At 43.0% G+C, this 19,744-nt stretch overlaps 1 protein-coding gene across 5 annotated transcripts in view; it reads left to right on the plus strand.

Moving 5' to 3' along the window:
* Positions 1-7,437: 7,437 nt before the first annotated feature.
* The window catches only part of akap13a (A-kinase anchoring protein 13a), a 56,694-nt gene continuing 44,387 nt past the window's right edge, over positions 7,438-19,744 (plus strand). For 4 of the 5 annotated variants that reach the window (XM_084681893.1, XM_084681894.1, XM_084681896.1 and 1 more), the window contains exons 1-3: positions 14,004-14,069; positions 15,317-15,360; positions 18,495-18,648. In XM_084681893.1, the coding sequence (XP_084538019.1) occupies positions 14,066-14,069; positions 15,317-15,360; positions 18,495-18,648 (202 nt within the window). In that variant the 5' untranslated portion in view covers positions 14,004-14,065. Of the gene's footprint in view, positions 7,479-7,610; positions 7,666-14,003; positions 14,070-15,316; positions 15,361-18,494; positions 18,649-19,744 lie in introns of those variants that run through there. The other variant, XM_084681895.1, reaches the window with a different exon arrangement.

Below are 19,744 nucleotides of genomic sequence, written 5' to 3' on the forward strand. Positions count from 1 at the left end.
ATAATCCTTGGCAGTCAACTCAGCGGTAATAATTGGAGTATTCCAGTTAGGGGGTACGTGGTTGCGCCTTTGAACAATGACGTTATGCTGTCAAGTTCTGATGCTATGTAAGGCCTTAACAACTGTGTTGAAACAGTTCTACCTCCTCTGGTGTATGTCTGCACAAGGCCACATGCTGAACCTGAAAGGAAGAACACAAAAGTTTCAGACACTTTGACAAGATCCCCAACTGATATATCAACATCATACAGTATCTGTTTGGTGTGTTAAAATGTCAAAATATTTAATCAAAACTGGGAATCGATGTGACACCAAATATAGCTATTGTAGGGTTGTTGTATGTGTTCCGTGTTTGCAGGGCGACTCCCTCAGAAAAGGATTATCCTTAACTCTCAGAAGTACTAACTGCCCTATGCAGATCTTCTTCTTCCTGGGACTTTGATGCCATTTTGATCCTCAAAATAGTGACACACATGGACCCAAGTCAGCTTCCTTATAAGGGAACTGAAAAAACTTCATACGGGAACCAACCTTAACCAGAATACCGGCGCTGGACACAGTACTGTCAGTTTTAGAAACTTACCTATGTAGCTAAAAAAGTGTATTTTTTATGCAAAGTTCCAACCACAGGTTTATACTTCCTGAAGACCTGTTGTACACTTTCTGTATCCCGGTAGTGCACACAAACGCTGAGTACAATCTGTAATCCTGACGGAGATTATGCTAGTCTTTGGCCACCTAATGTGCTAATGTACATTACTGTGAATGCTGTGGCCACAGTATAGGGTTAAGTGGTTGCTTCACCTGTTTCATATGTAGTTGTTGCCATGGTAATGTCCTTGTTGAGTGTAACGTACTGATTGCATGTTCTCTTTCTTTCTCTATGTTTTTCACTGCCTGGTCTATTATTTGTTTAATTCTCATTTAAATTTCATGGATGGAGAGTGGTGAGGCCGGACTGGAACAGACCACAGTAGACTTCCTGTGAGGATCCTTTATACCAGTTACAATTCTCTGTTGTCATGACAGATGAGAGCTGCAATTTAATCCAGCTTAAGACTGCAGAAATGTAATTGTGCCCTGTGTCTACTTCTGCAAGCTTTGGGTGATTCTCTCCCAATGAAATCAGCAGAGGTGACAGAGAGATGTTAACCAGATCAGGTTGAGCTCTAGCAGAAATGTTGGATTCTGCTGTTCTACTTATCTGAGATGTATTCAAGTCAATTTAATTCACCGTATTAAAAAAATATTATACAGTGAACTGAGGTCCTTAAATGTTAGCAGGACGCCCAGTGTTTGCATTCCTGTGTGTTCAAGTCAGTTATTTTTGCAGAATGAATGGTTGGTGATGGACTGAAAATCCCCACAACTAAATTAAATGAGTAGAGAGGTACTTTAGGCTTGGAGGGACTTTCTATGGCCGCATTAGTGTTCACCTTCAGTGTCCTGCTGCAGGCCTCACTGCCTGATGGTTGGCCAGCTGGTCTTTACATAACTAACGTCTCTACCGCTCTCTCTCTCTCTATCTTTATCAGTCACATCATCCACTGTTTTTGATCCCTTGTGGATCTGGTTGTTTTATGAACAGGGGATGAACTAGGAAGTGAATTAGAGGTGAATATGCAATTGGGGCTGTAAGACCTTCAAAAAGTAGAAAAAGCTGAAATGGCAAACAAGACAACAAGCGGTAAAGCTTAAGTTGGTACATGGAACAATTAAACAATGTATAGAATATTGCTTTTGATGTTTTTAAACTGAAGGTGGATAAGAAGAGGGCAGTGTGACATCATCACAGTGAGACAAATTGAGGGCACACATGAAGGGCATGTTTGCCTCTTTCTATACCGAGCAAATACTGAAGTTGGACTTTCAAAATGGAAAAGCTAGCAACAGAAGGGAGCCCAACACACTTGAGTCTTTGGGTCGGAATCACTTCCACACCAACACATCTGACGTTAAACACTGAAAAGGCTTTACGAATGTGAATTTGCCAAAATAAAATTGCCGCAGGTTTGAAAGAACCAGACAGTTTCAATTACTACAATGGTCATATCATATGCCTAAACATCAACTTTAAAATGATTGGCTGTCAGCTCAGGCTCGTGATGGCCTAGAGAGGTCAAAGGGGAATCCTTCGCATAATGTACCCGCACAAACGTTTCATGACATCTGCACTGAGGAACCGGGAGCCCCAGACAACCCATCACACCATTGTAACCAACACAGCTGTGGTAACTACTGACTGTTACAGGTAACAGACCACATTACCCACTCAAGTGTTATCCACCGGATTATTCAGTTACTGAAGTATTCATATTTTTTTAAGGAAATATAAATGAAATCAGCTCTCTCTGTTGAATGGTGCAATAGTTTAGAAACACATCCCATTATTATATAGCAAAAAGTGTTTAGTCCATTGGGTTTAAATTTCAATTGTAACGATTTCCTCAATAACACATTTTATAATCAAGTTATTTTCTGTGAACAGTTGCAGGAAAGTATTTCTTAATTTCTTAATTTCTACGGGAATGACCATTCCAACAGGTTTACAAAAGTACAATTGAACCCTTTCCAAAGTTGAGATAAACAGTTTTAAGATGGAAAGTTAAACTACTGAATCAGTACTGTAGCTACTCTTTTTCCAATCTTCTACATTCAAAAATTTTACAGGATCTAAACGTTCAGGTAATTTAATTTAATTTAAATTAAATACAATCCCATACAGTATTTGACTTGATTTTAAAATGTGAATGTTTTCTTTAAATTAAAATTTACAATTTCAAATTCAACATTCTTACCAGACTTGACATCGCAGTGTTAGGAATTTCTGTTTTGAACGTCAGAAAATAAATTCCAAAGAGGTTTGAAAAAGATACAGAGACTTTAGCGATGGCAACCCTTACATGTCACTTTAGCATTCGGCCGCACTGCAGACTGGGGCGGGAGGGTGGGGAGTGGGGGATTAGGCTGCAAACTCACTATCCCCCCCTGGCTCATCCCCCAGAAGCTTCCGGTTGACCCCCACTGGACAAAATGGTACGATCCTTTAGGCTTATAAAGCAGGGCCAAAGAGAATACCAACCATTAATTTGGGTGTGTGGCAGATGTGTTTGTTTCAATTGCAGAGATTAACAATGAGTTGGAGTATCAACAATTGTGGGGTGTGGGTGGAAAGACCCTCAGGGGTTTAAACCAGCTCAGTGTAACTGACTGTAGCCAGGATCACAGCTTTGGCATGAAAGACAAAACTCAGGAGGGAGGGAAATAAAGGTGGAATGATGATGTCATAGCAAAATCCACAAGGTACAGCATCACAAAGGAACAGTCTGGAGAACTACAATATACAGATTATATGATGCACCTTTTACATCATCATTTCCGGACACCACTTTGTCTACGGTTTTGTCTGCCATTTGTCTGTAAACTAAAAATAACTGTGTATTTTATGGCACCTTTGAGGGTCCAGCAAAGCATTGTCTGATCTGTTCAAGTGTCATAGCCATTGCTGGAGAGCTGGGGTGATCAACAACCAAATGAATGTATTGGGGAGGTTGGTGGCAGTGGTGGTCATTTCAAGGAAGTCAATCCAGACTCCAGAAATCCAGACCCCCACTCCAAGCCGAGAGACTTGGTTTGCCCTGCTACGGGACATCATTGTGGATAGTAGATGTCTTGCATAGAGGCAAAGCTCCCTAATCCAAAGGCCTGATAATTCGAGTGCAAAGAGGATTAGCTCCACCCTAGCCGAGCCATTGGCTAAATTTAGACCTACACGGTCTCTGTCTTCACCACTCTCCATTTACCCCTCCCCCAACTCCGCCCTTTACTTTCTCCAATCGTCATGTCATGTGGTTTGAATGCTTCAATCACACGCGCGGTTATCCCAGACGCGAATGTGATGCTCCTGGGTCAGCCTATTCTGCACAGACTCTGGTCAAATTATTTATCACATAGAGGCCTATGATAGTCTGAGATTTATTATATCTTCTGGACGTCTACAACTTGACCTTACTGTACTATCTGAACACTTTCTTAACACATAGTCAGAAGACCAGCACTGTTCATAGTAGATGTGTTGGTGTTTTGGGTGTAGTTCTCCTTTAATTTTTCCCTCAGCTAGGCTTTATCCTCTAGTTTAAATGTTTAGGATTATTGTTCCATGTGGCCCAGTTGCACGAGTCAGGTTGAGAGAAGTGTATGTGTGTGTGTGTTTGTGGGGAGGGGGGGCGTGGGGGAGGGAGTACACAGGGATGGGTCTGCAAAAACAGCTTGTTAGCTTAGTGAGGATAGTCATAGAAAATAGTAACAGATCTGGTTAGGGATGTCTGCTACGATGTACAAAAATTTAAATTTGTGAAACAGCAGGCTCTGGGTGAACGGAAAAAAAGGGATACTTTTTTTAACATTATTCTCCCATTTAGTTCAGTAGCACACTGGACATATTGAGGTAGGTAGGCAGGTAGGTAGGTACTTTATAGATAGATTATAGACGGGTAAATTGCGGATTTGTGCATATTGGACATTTTTAATGTGCTGCCACTGCGGCGAGCCTCGTCTCCAGTGTCTACTCCTAATTAAAGAGGAAAAGATCTGGAGAAGTAATCCCAGGGATTTAGTAAAGGGAGGTGGGATGCAGAGTTAAGGGAGGGGTAGTGCTGTTTCGACCTTTTCAAATCCCTCTCAACAGATTGGTGATGCGCTCCAGGCTTAAGTCACCTGACTGCCTTGTCCACTGGCGTGCAGCAGTATCCGTAGAGTGTAGGAAAAACACGCAATGATTTGCCGTACAAACTGTTCTGGCTGGACACACAGATAGACACACAAACACACTGGGAGATTCCTCTGAAAGTGTTCACCTTGGAGCAACTTTGAAATGTCAATCTTTTGTGTATGTGATAACTACAACCATTCATTTAAAATGTCTCGGCTGGCTATCGAACAGGAAACACAGCACACATGATTGCACATTTCAAGAGATAGTACCATTACAATAGTAACCTCTAAAATGTAAATGTTGAATATGTGTCCAACCATGATGATGGGATCATTCATTGCCTGACTTGCAGCAGTAAATACAGCGCCATCTAGTGAGTACATTTGTTGCAGAACTACTGCAAACAAAAGCTGAAGCATTGAAATGGAACACCCGCAAGCACTGTACAGTAATATGTAACCAAAAGCAGCCTACCATGAAATTATACTGGTATAAATGGCATCCTACATCAATGGAGCATAGATCATACTGTACCTGTTTAGCTAATATTTACCAAGGCATGTCTTTAATGATTCCTGTGTGACTGTATTGCTGTTTGTGGTAGGGCTATGTGAGGAGTTTAATAGAAACTCAGTACAACTGGAGTGTGTATGTGTTTTGGGACATTAACTTTTTCAAATGCCAGGAGCTTACGGTTTTAGCAGAGCTAAATTATTGTCCTCCCTTCTCTATTTCCTTACTTCTCACTCTGTCTCTCTCCCTACCTCTCTCAAATCTTTTTCTCCCTAAACCCTCTCCCCCTCTCTATTTCACTCTATATTTCCTTCCCAGCTTGTTTTTTGGCTGTCCGCTCTTTGTTTATCCCACCCTTGTTGTCTTCCTCCAGCAGGTCCTTCAACTTACAAAACCTCTTTTGTTGAGCGACAAAGCCTGCAATGTACTTCTTTGTGTAATGCTTGTTTCCCTGTCTCCTTGGCAGGGCCACAGCAGGGCTAGAATACAGAGAACGGCTTAAGATTCCCACCACGTTTTCCCCTCCTCTGACTATCACAAATGTGTTTAAGTGCAGCTCAGCATGCCATAGAGTGGAGATTCTTTTCTGTACCCTTTCCTATTTATCTAACCCGAGAATTGGTTGCAAAGTTGGAAAAAGAGAGTTCAATTGTTTCCTGGAAGAATAAAAGGGAATTGTGATGCCTCCCTGCCCCCAAAAGCAGATCTTTTTCAAACACTATATGGTTTTCCTTGGGTTTTAAGGTAAATTGACTACAAATAACACTTTGTCTGGTGACAATATTGTTTCTGTTAATGCTGTATCGAGTACTCTGTGTAACACTGTGAGCTAAGGAGCATATGAATACACTGTAAAGTAAAGGACCACACATGCAGCAGTTGTGTCTGAGTGTGTCAGTATGCACTGCTGTCTTTCATTACGTTGATATTTCCTTCAAACCAACCAAGATGAAGCTTTTCAGGAAGAATATTGAGCAATGTCAACCATAAAACCCCTACTGTATTGTAGGTTGTTTATCTTGCTTAAAATGGCTAAAACTGATTCTACAACCTACATTTTCTTTGTTAAAATCTAAGTCCTGCAAACACAGAGTGCCTTCACTTGGATGGTGGCCTGATGCAGGGCAGCCAGCTACAGACTGAAACACAGCTGCCTCCAAACACAGCTAGCACCATCCCCCGAGGGCCAGTCCCATATTATTAACAGTAATTTATTGTCTGGCACTGTGGACTCACATGCAAGCGTAGCTAAAATGGCTGAATGGTTCTACTGAGCCAGTAAGGCTTGAATCCAGCTCCACTCCCAAATGGTTTAACAGTTAATCACCCATATCATGCCACCCTAAACTCCTCAGTAATGGTTTGTGTTGTAAGGGGAGATAGGGGAGATCGAATTTCCCTCACATACAGAGTCATTACTAAGTGACGAATTTAGGCCGGATGAAAAGTCACAAAACTGTTTGTCTTTGAACCATAAGAATTAAAATGGTTTAATAATTCAATAGGTCGAACATCTATCTATACAGTAATGGGCTAGGGGTGTGAATCTCATTACATGGGTATGACTCTTAAGAGTCATATGAATTAGAGCCTCTAATTCTACACTTTAGAAAACAGTTTATATCGCCTAAAACAGAGTGATGTATTTACATCAACAAAGTAAACAGAATCAAGTTGCCTGAAATACATTCACGATCCACAGATTTGACTCCGTGCATGTTTAATGGAGCATCAAGCGTCCATCCTGTTGCCAAACTTTGTCATTATTCGTATTGACACGAACCCATTCGTTGCGCTGCTTTAGGTCTACCACTAGAGGCCCGTACACACCACACAAGATTGACTGATGTGGCTGAGGTTAAAGTAAGGTAGGCTTTGATATAGGTAGGCTACAAGGTATAACATAACATACACTATCATATCACAGCTGAATCCCTTCCTTTCACCATTTGTTTGATGCGAAGCCAAATTCCAAACTCACGTTTTGGTTGAAGTGCACTACGTTTAGGCTCACTCCTGAACTGTCTCTACCCCTCGTTTGGGGTAAATATTGCCTACTCTATATTTTAAGAATAGATAACATGCACTAATATGTATTCAGTGGGCCAATGGAATAGGAGCTATTTGAACACCTTTCCACTTCAGTGCACACACTTATCTCTCAAGACCCGCCCATCGCTTTTAGTTGTCCATGGAAACGCGTAACAACTTTCAACAAGTGGATTTTTCGTCTCAGACTACTCAGATAAAGGTAGCTCTTGTGCTCATTCATTTAGGGAGTTGGAGTAGAGTTTATCGCAAAGTGAGACTTTTCCCCTTCTACGTATATAGACTACATTTCTTTTGTAAATTTTTACAATAGTCCATTTTGACTTGCGGTCAGAAACAGAAAATGCTTCTAAAAACGATGTCCACGCATTAACGTTCTGAAGTTGGAGGTAAGAGTAAAATACCTAGTTAGCCTGTATGTTTGTCGTCCTTAAGCTTTTGAGTTTAGTTAATCACTTTAATTTACATTTATCCTTTTATATTTGTATTTTACATCCATAAAACGCCTTTCCTCACTGCTGTGCTTAAGTTTCGCCGGTGGCCACGGCATCTGCAGCAAGAAACGAATCTACTGTAGCCTAGAGTTTTTGCTAACTGTTTTCCAAGGTGATACAGTTCAAAGTGTGGCGTTGCATACATAAGTGCCTGTCTTCTCGTGTAAGCCATAGCGATACATTTTATTTGACTGCATGCTGGCTCGGTTACAACACGGTGCGCAGTAAGACTGAAGTGTGCGAGAGAACAGACGTAGCCTACTAGGCTACCATAGAGTTGCATTCAATTCCACTTGATCTCACAATGTTACATGCCCCATCTCCAAGGCACTTATTTGCCAGGGAATGTAGGCCAGGGTAACTGAGGATCTTCAAGTCCAGAGTAGAATAACAGGTGTATGTGGCCCCAGAGTATATCAAAATCACATTACATGATACAAGAGCCTTTCAACAACAATATAAGCTACCAGGCTTATCTTCCATGAATACTAGGCCTAGGCTATTTCTTAAAAGTTACATTTACATGTATTCATTTAGCAGATGCTTTTATCCAAAGCGACTTACAAGAAAGAGCGTTTACAAAAAGTGCATAGGTCAATGAACAAGAACCCCCAAAAACATTGCGGGTAGACAAAACACGAAGCATACATTGTGAAAAACAAATAAGTGCCAATGGGTAGAACCAGAAGAGCATAAAGTTAAACAAATGTATTCCTGCAGGAAATAAACTAACATCTGATCCAGCAAATCTTTCTTAAGTACCGCTGTACTACCGTTGTACTTTCTTAAAAGTTGCCAGACACCAGAAAGTTGCTTGTGTGAACAGGAATATCATCAGGGCCTGTGGTGTGTGTGTGTGTGCGCGTGTGTGTATGTAATTATGATTATTTCCCCCACCATAGTGAATTTTAAGATCACCATTCGAAATTAATCTATATTTACTTCAGGAGAGTAATCTACTGTAACTAGTAAGTTAACAATAAGGGAGCTACAGTGACGCACCATAAATTACCATGAGCCTCCCAGCCCCAAACTTGACAAGAGTCAATTCATCATGCCTAACCCCTCATTTAATAACGGTACAGGGGATGAGCAGTGCGTGAGCCTTGTAATTACTGTGTATTTACAGTAGAAAAGGACCATTAGGTAGACTCCTAACGCTTCAGTTTGCAGTGAAGAATCCTCACATCGCGCGTTTTGATAAACCTTTTTATTCCCACGTGAATAATAGCCTTGAATTTGTTGTTGTTAAGATTAGAGTCACAGGAGTCCCCATGATGAGCCCAGCGGCAATACTCATCATTCCAAAATACCAGCTGTCCCATAAGGTTGTCTGCAAGAAGTATAGTCAAATGCTATGCACCACCCTACTGCATTTCTGCATGAGCTGGCATGTTTGAGAAAATTAATAGGCTGTACTAGGATTGCTATTCCCTGCTTCTACAGGCCTTTACCAGAGTGAAATATTATTTTCCATCACTTGTTTTTTGTAGACTATCTTCGTAGATATTAAAAGTCAAAGGTGTCTGTTGTTATTGGAGCCCTACAAAGCCAGATTCACCTCAATGGAGGTTGAACAATGAAGGTGGCAAGGTGGAGCAGACATTCACTGCAGACACCTGACCCAGGGCCTGCTCCTCCCCCCTCCCCCCACCCTCAGTGACATCATGGCTTTTATCTGCTCTTGGTTTGTGCTAGCACAAAGCCATATTAGCTGAAGGTAATCAGTGTGGTGAGAGCTAACATGCTGTGCACCGAGGATACCTGTATGAACACACCTGTGCCATCCATGGACTTTACCGTTTTTAACTGATGTGGACCCCCTTCAAAGGATAGTTGGAGTAATAGTAGTTCCTAGGTCAACTTTAAGGTAAGGTTTAAATGCTCCATTTACTGAAGAAAACAAACAAGCAGTTTGCACAAGCAAGCAAGCAAGCAACATCAATAGGTTGTTAATAAGATAATTTTGTGTTGTGCTATTTATACTTCAGTGAAGATACGTCTGTGGTATGTTCAACTAAATAGAATGTAAAGGCTGTAATGATTTTGTTCCTTGTTTAGGAACGGCTTTGGTCAAAGTTCCACCTCAATGCTTTTATTGATCTAAGAGTGCTAGGCTTACCCACATCCATTACATATAACTCTTGATAGCTTAGTTTTTACAATTAACGGGTTGTTTGTGATAGTTGTCTCTTTCCACCAAAACATGCCCTTTATTTACAGAACTAGGCATGCTTGTTGACCACACTGTTGGGGGTGACGACTTACGAGCTAACAGTAGTTTAATGTATTAGTTAAGATGTTTCTTTCAGTAAGGGTTGAGTTGGCTTTATACCTGTTGTCCATAATATGTATCATTTAATTACTAGTGTTTTCTTCTCCCTTTTTTAAATAGGCATCAGAGTGCATATTTACCAAAGACAAACAGTGCTAGTATACACAGAACTGTTGTCCATGATTGATTTGGCCCTCCTGTAGGACTGAGGTTTGGGCTTCTCAGGATTCTCACAGCTTAAGGAGTCCTTCTCAAGCAAAGCCCTGCTTAGTCTCAATATGGGCCTAACAAGCACTTTCCCTGCTAAAACAATGGGGGCTCCCTTGGTTCTCTTTGTTTGGTTGGCATTTTAACTCGCTTAAATTGCATTGCTATTTTGTCTTTACGTTTCTACCAGGCTATTAGCTAACTTGTTTTCTGAGTAAAGTACAGAAAATACTTAGTATCGCAGGCTTTGCGTATTGATTCCTGTTCCAAACTTTGCCCCGAGTTCAGATTTGTCCAGTGTCAAAAAGTCAGACAGTCAGAGCTGTCAGAAGAGAAGGGCAAAGGTCAAAAAGCCACAGCTTTTTTTGCTACAGTCTACATAACTCACTTATGTTTGCTCAATCACTGCGACAGTATCCACCATTCTTAAGCTGTTGTCGGTAGCCACAATGATATCACCTTACTTCAACCGAATTAGCCAGTTTCAGCTATCCAGGAACATGTTTCCCTCTAGAAACCAAACCTTGTGCCAAGGTCCGAAGCAAGGATTATTTTGTGTCCCTCAGACATTTTACAGGCAGCTGTCAAGGTTTCCTGACATGGAGGACTGGGGAGTTCCACAGTGCGAGACATAAAGCAAAGAGACAATCAAGGCCCAGGGCTGATTACAGGCTGTCCCTCAGCACAGCTCATAATGTGCTATCTGGCCCCACAGGTATAGGGTTTCAGTGTAGGGGGTAATAACTGTCACCCAGCACTAAGGAGACCTTTCATCCCCCTGCCCCTTCTTGTCAACCTACGTTTGTGTGTGTATTTCAGTACAGAGGCCACTTTTGTATGGTGTGGTGTGGTTGCCTCGGCGCGATAGTCTAATATCTGTCCTCCCAGACAGTGGCCTTGTTTTATTAAGTCAAGTAGCCATGACTATCCAAATAGCCCTCGACGTAGGGTGTTAAAGTAACTGTGACACTGTTGTCCAAGACGGGAGATTTACACCACTGTTCAGCCCAATGTTTATCAAGAACATGGAAAAAACATACAGGCAAACATGTCTAAAATAAATGTAAAAGACAGATGAGAGGATAAAAGCTAGCATCGTAGAACCCCACTGTTGTGGTCACTGGGTCTGTTGTGGTCACTGGGTCTACAAGGCAGAGGAAGGTCAGTAGGCAGTGGATAACCATAAGGGACAGCAAGGGAGGTTAAATGAACCCTAGTTAAACATCAAACCCTGTCAGGCCCCTCCCCTCCACCCTGCCCCTGCCCTTCACCCCCCCCCCCCCCTTCACAACCCCCGTACAACCACTCACCCATGACTAACATGGCTCCCAAGAGACCCCCTGCACTCAGATTTAACCCTTTGCTGAAGCTTTTTGTCTTCTTTCATTCACCATCCTTTGACTTTGTCAGTGCACTGCTAACGGAGTACTGATTGTGTGCTAGAATGAACATGTCCCATGAAGCAGATTGATAAGATAAGATTGCTGTGACCGAGCAATGGACTTTTATGCCTTTGTGCCACCTACTACTTGTACATTTAGTTATGTGATCAATCAGTTGGTGGTTTTATCTTTCCGGGAACTGCTGGCATGACACGGTCCAGCTGAACCCCAAACCCCAGGGTGACTTGTCATTAAGCTCTCAAATGGCCCTGCTAGTCTGCTCTCACTAGTGATTACAGTCGAGACTTCTTCTAATTCCGCCTCCTATCTGGCCAGCATCAGAGTGTTCTTAACTGGCTTGTTTTCCAATTAGAAGGCCTCAGCACGGAATGCCAGGGCAATCTCAAGATAGAGATATCCCTGAGTTGTTTTTGTGTATGGTTGGCATGGAGATCAGAGCAAAAAGAGATCATGGTGGCAGCCGATTGGTCGGAATCCAGGAAGGGATGTACCCTGTCTAAAAGCGCCGGATCAGAGGCTACAAGGCAGCGAGTGCTCAAAAGAGATATTTAGTTACCAAGACAAGAAGCAGCAACAGCAATTACTGCAGGGTCTTATTGCAATCTGGCAACGGTGAAAAGGTGCACTTCTGTAGGTGAAGCAAAAGCAAACACTGCCCATCCCTGAGACTTTTGTTCTGTCTCAGGTGTCACTATGGGTGCCTTGTATAGGATAGCACTTGAGTTCTATATCGGGCGTCCCTGTGTGCTCTTGAGTGTGACTCATCGGCTCACAGAAACACACAGCATGAAGCTTTGGTGCTGACTGACGAGGGATTATTGTCCTCGAAACAAGAATGTAGAATGACATATTCTTTAGGTCAGTTAATGACCAATGTTTGTTCCTGATGCATGACCTTGAAGTGGTGGTGCATGTGGCCTTGAAATTAACCCTAACCCAATCAAACCCTCAACCTCTTCTCTTGTCCTACTTTGATAGACTGTATACGACTGTGGAGTATTGCAGTCCACTTTTTTAGTACAACATAACATTTAACGTGATTAAACTAACCAGATAAATAGGAAATTCTAAGGACACAGACATTGTTTTTCAGAGGGCCTGGTTAAGTGTTTTTTTCGGGAAAACTACAGCCATGGTCAATTATTAATGGGTAGAGGATTGAGCTCTTAGCTCTGAGTGAGATTTTCCTTGAGGAAGTGGCCGATAGGCTATGTCCTGTTAATGCCATCAGGTTGTCCTTAGTGACCCAGGGTCCACCCAGAGCTGCTGGGCTCTCCAGTCCAGATGCCTAGGTCAGAACCTGCTGTAGAATGGACATTCAGCTTAGTAGCTGCTCCCTGCAGAACGTTGTTTTTCTTCTCAGCAAAGCGTGATGTTACAGGAACCTGAATCTTATATATGGTATTGATGTTGACTTCCAATGTTACAATGGTGTAATGAAGCTGTTTTATTTCGATTTTCAAACCTTAAAAGCCTATCGCCTTGATGTTATTGAGATGTCAATGGGAAAACACTGTAGACCTATGTTTTCATCATGCAAGGATCTATAGGAAACATACATTATTTGCAAGCTAGGTTAGAACATAGCCCGGTTTATGAGCAGCAGTGTTTATCTATGTGGAGAGCCGTGGGACCAATGAGGGCCACCACTGGTCTGTTCAGATCCCCGTCTCGGCCTGTTACTGTAACGTTTTGGGTGTTGAGAGAGCTTTTTTTCTCTTGATTTACAGCTCCATTTGTAACGCTTGTGCTCTTGAACGTGGACCCCCCCCCCCCCCCCCACACACACACACACACACACACATACACACACACACCACCCTGCTGTGAAGCTACAGATCGGAAAGGACAGTTTAAAAGCAGTTCAAAGTCAATTTGCTCAGTAATGGAGACTAAAGGGAGAAAGAAGGACGGCTGCTTCTGGGACCCTGTGTTGGAGACTGAGTTAATGGTTTGTGTAATCTCTGTCAACAGGTGTCTGCTGGCAGTGGGCTTGTGCTAAGAGGATGTGATTTCTCGAGTTTCTGGACCAGTGGTCGAATAAAGAGGATGTGAGGTTGTAATGGCCAGATTGGTAGAGAGAGATTATAGAAAGAAAAAGAGTGTGGGGTTTCACCTGCTATGACCTCACAGAAGGGAGAAATGTTGAGGAGTTTGGGGTGAGACACAAACTGTTGTAGTGTCAACATCTGGCATTTGGGAGTAATGTTGGCAAAAGATGTATAGCAAACAACAAATCAATGTGTGTTTTTATTTCCGTCATTAGATTTGTACTGGACTCATTTGGACAATGTAGTTTGTGCCAAGCTAACAACAGATCCATTGTTGTCAGGTCTCTGAGGACTACACACCATCTGTCTTAGTTAGGAAGAAGTCTATATTTGATGCCCTTCTCGGTTCAAACCGTCTTATGTGTAAGTCACGTTGAAGAGGAAGCTTTGGAAGGATGTTGTAATTTTAGAGATGTTTCTGTTTAACACAATTCATGGAGTAACATTTACATCCGGTGATGTCACAATAATTAACTTCCTTCCATGTCTAAAACTAACATCCGCTGCTGGTTTGCAAAATAAATGAAAAACAACAGCATTAGTTTCTTCCCCAATGCAACTTTAATCCGCCCTATGCTAAGGTAACCTTCTCTGTGAAGTGGTTGGCATTGGGACGTTAAGCTTCTACCTGTAGGGAGGCACTGGAGATGAGGGCTGGTTGGTAAGACTATAGTATAATGTCTGACAGTTATCACTGAGACTCAGGAAATGACTGCAGTGCTTTAAGGCAAGAGGATTACATCTTCAGGTATTATTAGAGCCAGCTGGTTATCCCTTAACTGATCCTCTTAATTCCAACATTAGCCCATTTATTGGGAGAAAAGTAAAAGAATATTGTCCAAATTAAGGGATTCATGTTACTTCCCATGTTGAGGCTTCCGAGTGACCTTGTTACATTTACTGATCTCATGGAGCCAGGCTAACCCTTGCAATGTGGCTTTCATGATTAATGGGCTGATGACTATTGGGGATTACCAAAAGGACTTCCAACTGCCAGGGGAAAAAACGGACAAAAGAAAATTGTATCTGCAAATGGGGAGGCACCATCTTGAAACACCCCAGCCTCTCGCTAGTTCATATACTAAAGTGAGGCCAAGATTGTGAGAGGTTTACTGGTCACCAAGGTACAGCTTTTTGTTTTACACCCCTATTGTTGGCCTGGTATCCAAGACTGGCTGAGGAGTTTTATTTGTGGGGTCATATTAGTATGTGGCCCTTAGCTGCAAGCCTTGTAAGTTCATTATGAAGTTGGCTTTTTACCAAGCTGCTGTAGTCAAAGCATCAGAGGACACGTGTGTGGTGTGTGTGAAGAGAGGACAGAGGCCAGTGTGTGTCCGTGATATGGGGCTGATAGCCTCTTAACCTCCTGCTGAGGCTTGGTGGCGCTGTCACATGCTAGCCCAGAGGTAGGACTGCCCCTGCTGGTGTCAACAAGCTGATGTCCTTGGTTGTCCCCAACACAACTAGGATCACAATAGTTGTTTTGGCTACCTTTCTGAAGCTTTGATTAAGCAATGTAGCTGATATGTATAGCACTGTTTTGCTACAGATTGCAAACAATTGTATTCCATTTCATTTGTACTAATTAGTTTTTTTTCCCTTCTTTCCAGTGCCCAGTGACATGAAACTTATTCCACAACAAGCTCCGTTATATGTAAGTATTAATACAAATTGTTGATTAGTAACTATCCATTTGAACATAGTAATGTACGAACGTAGTAAGACATAGTAACAAGACAAACACATGTATTTGAACCAAAGGAAAAAGTAAGAACAGGAAGGAATTGAGTGATTCAATAATATTGAGGAACATAACTATGATATTATACTCACAAGAACTAGAACTTTGAAGGAGGTAAGTGGGGGGGGGGGGCAATATTTCAAACATTCTTCATTGTTTCTCAAAAACAACCATTGTTTTTTTGTTGTTGTAGTGCATACGACCAATTAAGTACACCCATGCATTTGATACAGCATTTACAAAACGTACAGCAACACAGGCTCCTCTGGGTGACATGGACATGTGTGCTCTGATTCATCATGCAAATCTGTTCAGTTCAGTGTGTGGGAGGCGAAGGGGGCGGGGAGGGGGCGGGGAGGGGAGCGGGGTGGAGTTGTAAGGAAGGTTCTTTGCAGGGGGCGTGGAGCATCTCCCTAGACCCTGCTGAGTTAGTGAGGCTGTCAGCACCCTTCGTACGGCGGAAGAGGAGGAAGGGAAGGAGAGTGATGTATGACTGGACTTGGTTACACCCCTTTGTCAGGAGAGGAGAAGCAGCACACGCACACAGGCACACACACTTACACATGTAGACACACACACACAGACGCACACACACACACACACAAACACACACACACACACACATGCACACAGGCTTGGAGTTCAGTGCAGACCCACAAGCCCATCCTTGAGCAAGGAGCAGAACTCAGGGAACGCCCCCACCCAGGAGCTCCTTTGATGTGGCTTCAAAGACACCTATTTCCCTGTTAACACACCATGATTAGCAGGTCAGCACAGTTCACTCAGATCTTTAAACAAGGCACAAGGCACTGTGATGAGTCTGACTGAGCCTACATGAATATCATAGCAATTCTTTTGCATTATGGAAGTCCTTTAGCATTGCTTCCTTGAATACTTCTCATATGCTAAGTGCACACATTAATACAACATTGCAATAATTTGTTGCTGTGTTTGTGCCTTAAGCTCCTATTTTAGATATTCAAGACAAAACAATGTATTTTTTGTTTTCATTGTATAACTGATCCAAGGTCATGTCCCAGCACTCATCTATTAGCTCTGATGAGTGATGGAGCTCGCCCACTCATCAACACACAGCTACAGAATAGTCTCTGTATGTGCGAGCGCGCGCTTGTTTGTGTGTGTTTGTGCACTTGTTTGCGCGTGTTTAAGTGAGAGTGTGTGTGTGTGCACTTTGTGCAACAGGGATGTGTGGTACAGCCTGCAGCCTGCTGTGTTGTGTGTGTGCCGTTTCCTGTCTCCAGCAGATGTTTCACATCTCTCCTTTTCCTCTGCACACCCAAACTGCAAGCTGAAATCCCCTCTGACTCTCAGGAGTTCTAACATTGAATATAAAACAAACTTTGCAGAAGAAAGTCCTCCAGAATCATCTTAATGGCTTAAAGTACTTTTGAGAAAGGTCTTTTGTACTTTTGAGAAAGGTCATTCTATTATAAGGAAACTCAACCTTCTGGAAGGTTTAATTCATGAACAATATGTTAATGCTGTGAGGGAGGTGTCAGATTTGCCAACATTACTCCCAAATGGTACCTGCAGTACCATTAGCTAGCTGTGATCATCTGCTCACTCATCCACTGCTTCACTAGTGACGTGGAAATGAATCCAATTTTGATGCAGAAGCTGTATGTTTCCTGATCACTGCAGGAGTGTGAGTGAAGTCTCAGACTCAAGTGTCCTCCGCATGCTTCTAATCCTAGTCACACATTTACCGCAGGGTTCTCCTGCAGCTATCATCCTGCAGGCTTTCACTTAGTTACGACCCCACTTGTAACTAGCCCGATTCAGCTGGTTAACCAGCTCCAGCCTACAAGAAGGTGGCTCTCTAGGAACAGGGTCGTTTTAGTCTTCAGAACCCAAATCTGGTCTCCAGAAAGGTTCCATGCGTCAAAACTTATCCAGAGTTCCTTTCTTCTCCCATGGGATTCGGAGTAGTGCGTTGTTCGAACATCTCCCTCACATGTCCCTTGACAGCAGCAGCTTGCACAACAAGTGCAGCCAAGTCCAAAGCCTGTCAGTTTCCCTCTCTGGCCCTGCTGTCATGCCAGTAATCCCCTCTCTGTGTGAAGGAGGCCTGAGGCGACAGCACTACAAGAGGAGGAAGAAAAAGGCTGCCCCCATCCTCCAAGAATGACCTTTGACCCTCACTATTAACTCCATTTAACACTTCCTCAGGCTTTGCGCAGCTTGCTCCTAAGCAGCAAACACAGCAAATATATTTATGCGTTGATGCTTCTCCTCACTGTCTCACAGTCCTACTCAGTTAAATGGAAATGACGTTGCTGATTTTACGATGGCTTGTTTCAGCCACTGTGGCTCAATCCACCTGCGAGTGGCATTATTAAACCTTGACATGCCTGGTATAAGACAATGTCAAACTGCATAGACGTAACCAAGCTCAGCTGAGATACATGGAAGGTTGAATGACAAGGCATTGTTAGCCCTGCTCATTATCCCGCCATTCACACCTTTCGTTGGGGGATGTTGCATCACTTTGTTTGACAGCTCTTAGCATTCTGAATTCCTGCCGTCAGGTTTTCATCTTCCAAAGATGTAAAGACAGAACAACAGGAAGAGGAAAGATACACAATGTATTTATATCCTGCTGCAGTATGCGTCGGATGGAGGTTGTAAACTTACCGTACTCCATAACATGGTTGCAGGGCTGCTAAACCAAAGTTGTTATCGGAGGGCTGTCAATCTAACCAATGAACACGCAGCCTATAAATAAGGTGGTTAGGTCAGGAAATGTAGTGGGTACCTTCCTATCTTATCTGTTTCCCTGCAGGCCCAGCAATGTTTGATTGGTCCAGTCAATCATGTCTTGAGCACAGTGTCTTGACCCTTAAAGGGAATTTATTGGTTCAATCACATTTTAAAGATATCTCCTAGTAAAACAGCAGTTTAATTATTTGCCATTGTTTCTCATACCATGGCATTATATGCTTTCTCATTATTTTCTTTCTTTCTTCTCACGCACCCTTGTCCGCTCACTCTTTCTACCCACCTCCTTCTTCTCTCCATCCTCGCAGGGCAAGTGTCTGATTACCGTGCAGTTATGTGAGGAGGAGCAGCGAGGGGATGTGGAGGGGGTGGAGTTCTACCTGCTGTTTGCTGGCACCACCCAGAGCCACATAACCAGCACGCTGCGGAGCGGCCATGACACCCTGCAGGCACTGTGTCCCGGTAAGGCAGACCCACAATGCTTTGCAGCCGTCTGTTAGCTGTGTTGCATTCAGGGTGACAGCTCCACCTGCAGTGCCTGAGTTCCTCTCCTGGCTCTCCTGTATTCTCACCAGGTGACTGTGACTGGTGTTAGTGTCACTTTCTGTCCATTCAAAGCTTTTTTTAGGTGACCCCATTAGGTTTGTAAGATGTCGGTGTACTCCCTGGAACCCCTGCAGTCAATGTTCAACTGTACCGCAACTGTGAATGAGCGTTTTGGAGCCAAAACTTGTCTGTGTGCTCACCTGCTGGAAGAAGAAGGTGGCCCTCCTGTCTATGTATTCGATTTCCCTTGTGTTGGAAACCTGATTCCTCATCTTTCTTCTTAAAGTGTATTATAGGTCTACATTAAATCACATTTAGCCACCGAAACAGGTCCGTTCCCACCAGAGGCAGAGAGATGGCAGCACTTGGTTGTCTGAAAACATGTTTACCTGCTTATCTTATTAAGGGCTCAGCTGGCTAGGAGCCGTCACAGCAGGAAGAAGAGGTGAGGCAGGGAGGCCGCTCAGGGGGTCTGTCCTCCTGGTGACAGATTATCTCTGCTTCAATGCTTTGTTAATGTTCCCCATCCGCCCTCAGTCTCCGGAGAATGCTACTAAACAAGCCCCAACACTTAGCTGTTAGCATCAATGATTTACTTTAGGGTTAGGGCAGAACCTGTAGCCTTAGTTAGGCTAAACTTGTGGCCTAAGGTATGTAAGCTAGGCTAGGCCTGGTTATGCAAGGTTAGTTCTGCAATAGTTGGCATTAAAAGCGTACTGGTGTGGGGTTTTAAAGATTTACAGGAAGGGTGAGATTGAATCATGCTTCCTGATTGACCTATCCCTTCCACTAGGCTATTAATCTGTAAGGCATTGTTCTGTGCAGTCATGATCTGTTACTTCAGAGGCCTTACCTGATTAAGACTGTGGGATCTGGATTGTTAGCCTACATGTCCATTCATGTAAACGAGTACTTTTGTCTAGTGTGCCTCTGTATTTATCATGGCACTATGCAGTCGCGGAACTGAAGGGAACACTAAAAGTGACATTGTTGTCATTCTTATAATTTCTCT

Source organism: Hypomesus nipponensis, chromosome 19, assembly GCF_054491055.1.
Source record: "Hypomesus nipponensis isolate SF chromosome 19, ASM5449105v1, whole genome shotgun sequence".
Classification (NCBI taxonomy): Eukaryota; Metazoa; Chordata; class Actinopteri; order Osmeriformes; family Osmeridae; genus Hypomesus; species Hypomesus nipponensis.